This window comes from Stegastes partitus, unplaced genomic scaffold, assembly GCF_000690725.1.
Source record: "Stegastes partitus isolate 25-593 unplaced genomic scaffold, Stegastes_partitus-1.0.2 Scaffold1109, whole genome shotgun sequence".
Lineage (NCBI taxonomy): Eukaryota > Metazoa > Chordata > Actinopteri > Pomacentridae > Stegastes > Stegastes partitus.
In genome coordinates, this window is record NW_007578840.1 from 241,690 (window position 1) to 242,455 (window position 766).

The window sequence follows — 766 nt, forward strand, 5'->3', positions numbered from 1 at the left end:
CTCTTCACCTGCTGCACTTCTTATTTAAAGCCTTTTCTTCTGTCTCATCACCATCATGTACGATGTTAGCAGCATGTTAGCAGCACGTTAGTGTAACTGCTGCTAGCAGCATCAACTGCCTTCAGGTATCATCATCACTTCCTCAGCAGAGCTGCTTCTCTCTGAGGTTACTGAAGTTACCTGGCTGTGGTTGACCAATCAGAGCAGACTGGGCTTCTGTAAGGGGGAGGAGCTAAAACTTAGATGATGTACAGTCTGAGGAAATAATGTGTTCCTGAACAACAAGCAGGTAAACATGTTCTAGTAGAACCAGAAATGTAGAGAATTGCAGGAGCGCTTTCATGCGTACACGGTGCAACGTTTTCAGAAAACTACAAATCGACACGCTTCTCTAAAAGTCATCTAGTGTGACACGGTGAAGCAGCTTTTCTGCGTTTGTGGTGATGGAGATAAAGAAGTTCTGCTGTCTGTGTGTTTGTTTCAGAATCAAAGAATATTCCAGATCCAGAGCTGGTGCTGAAGTTTGGACCAGTGAACAGCACGCTGGGTTTCCTGCCGTGGCACATCCGCCTGACCGAGTTCATGTAAGAAACTGGTTCAGTCCAGGACCGAGGTGTCCCTGGACCTTCTGAGTCCTAAAACCTGTTGCACATTTGAAAGGTGTTTTATCTTTAAAGAATCTCCAAATGACTCCATCTATCAGCCACAAACTGAAAACAGAAAGAATCCTCACATGTTCCCCTCTCAGAGAGTCTGTGTTCGTATC

At 45.2% G+C, this 766-nt stretch overlaps 1 protein-coding gene across 1 annotated transcript in view; it reads left to right on the plus strand.

Moving 5' to 3' along the window:
• LOC103367988 (solute carrier family 35 member F1) overlaps positions 1 to 766 on the plus strand; it is a 24,192-nt gene that overhangs the window by 2,135 nt on the left and 21,291 nt on the right. The window contains exon 3 of the mRNA XM_008296201.1: positions 485 to 584. Coding sequence (XP_008294423.1) covers positions 485 to 584 — 100 coding nt within the window. The remainder of the gene's footprint in view (positions 1 to 484; positions 585 to 766) is intronic.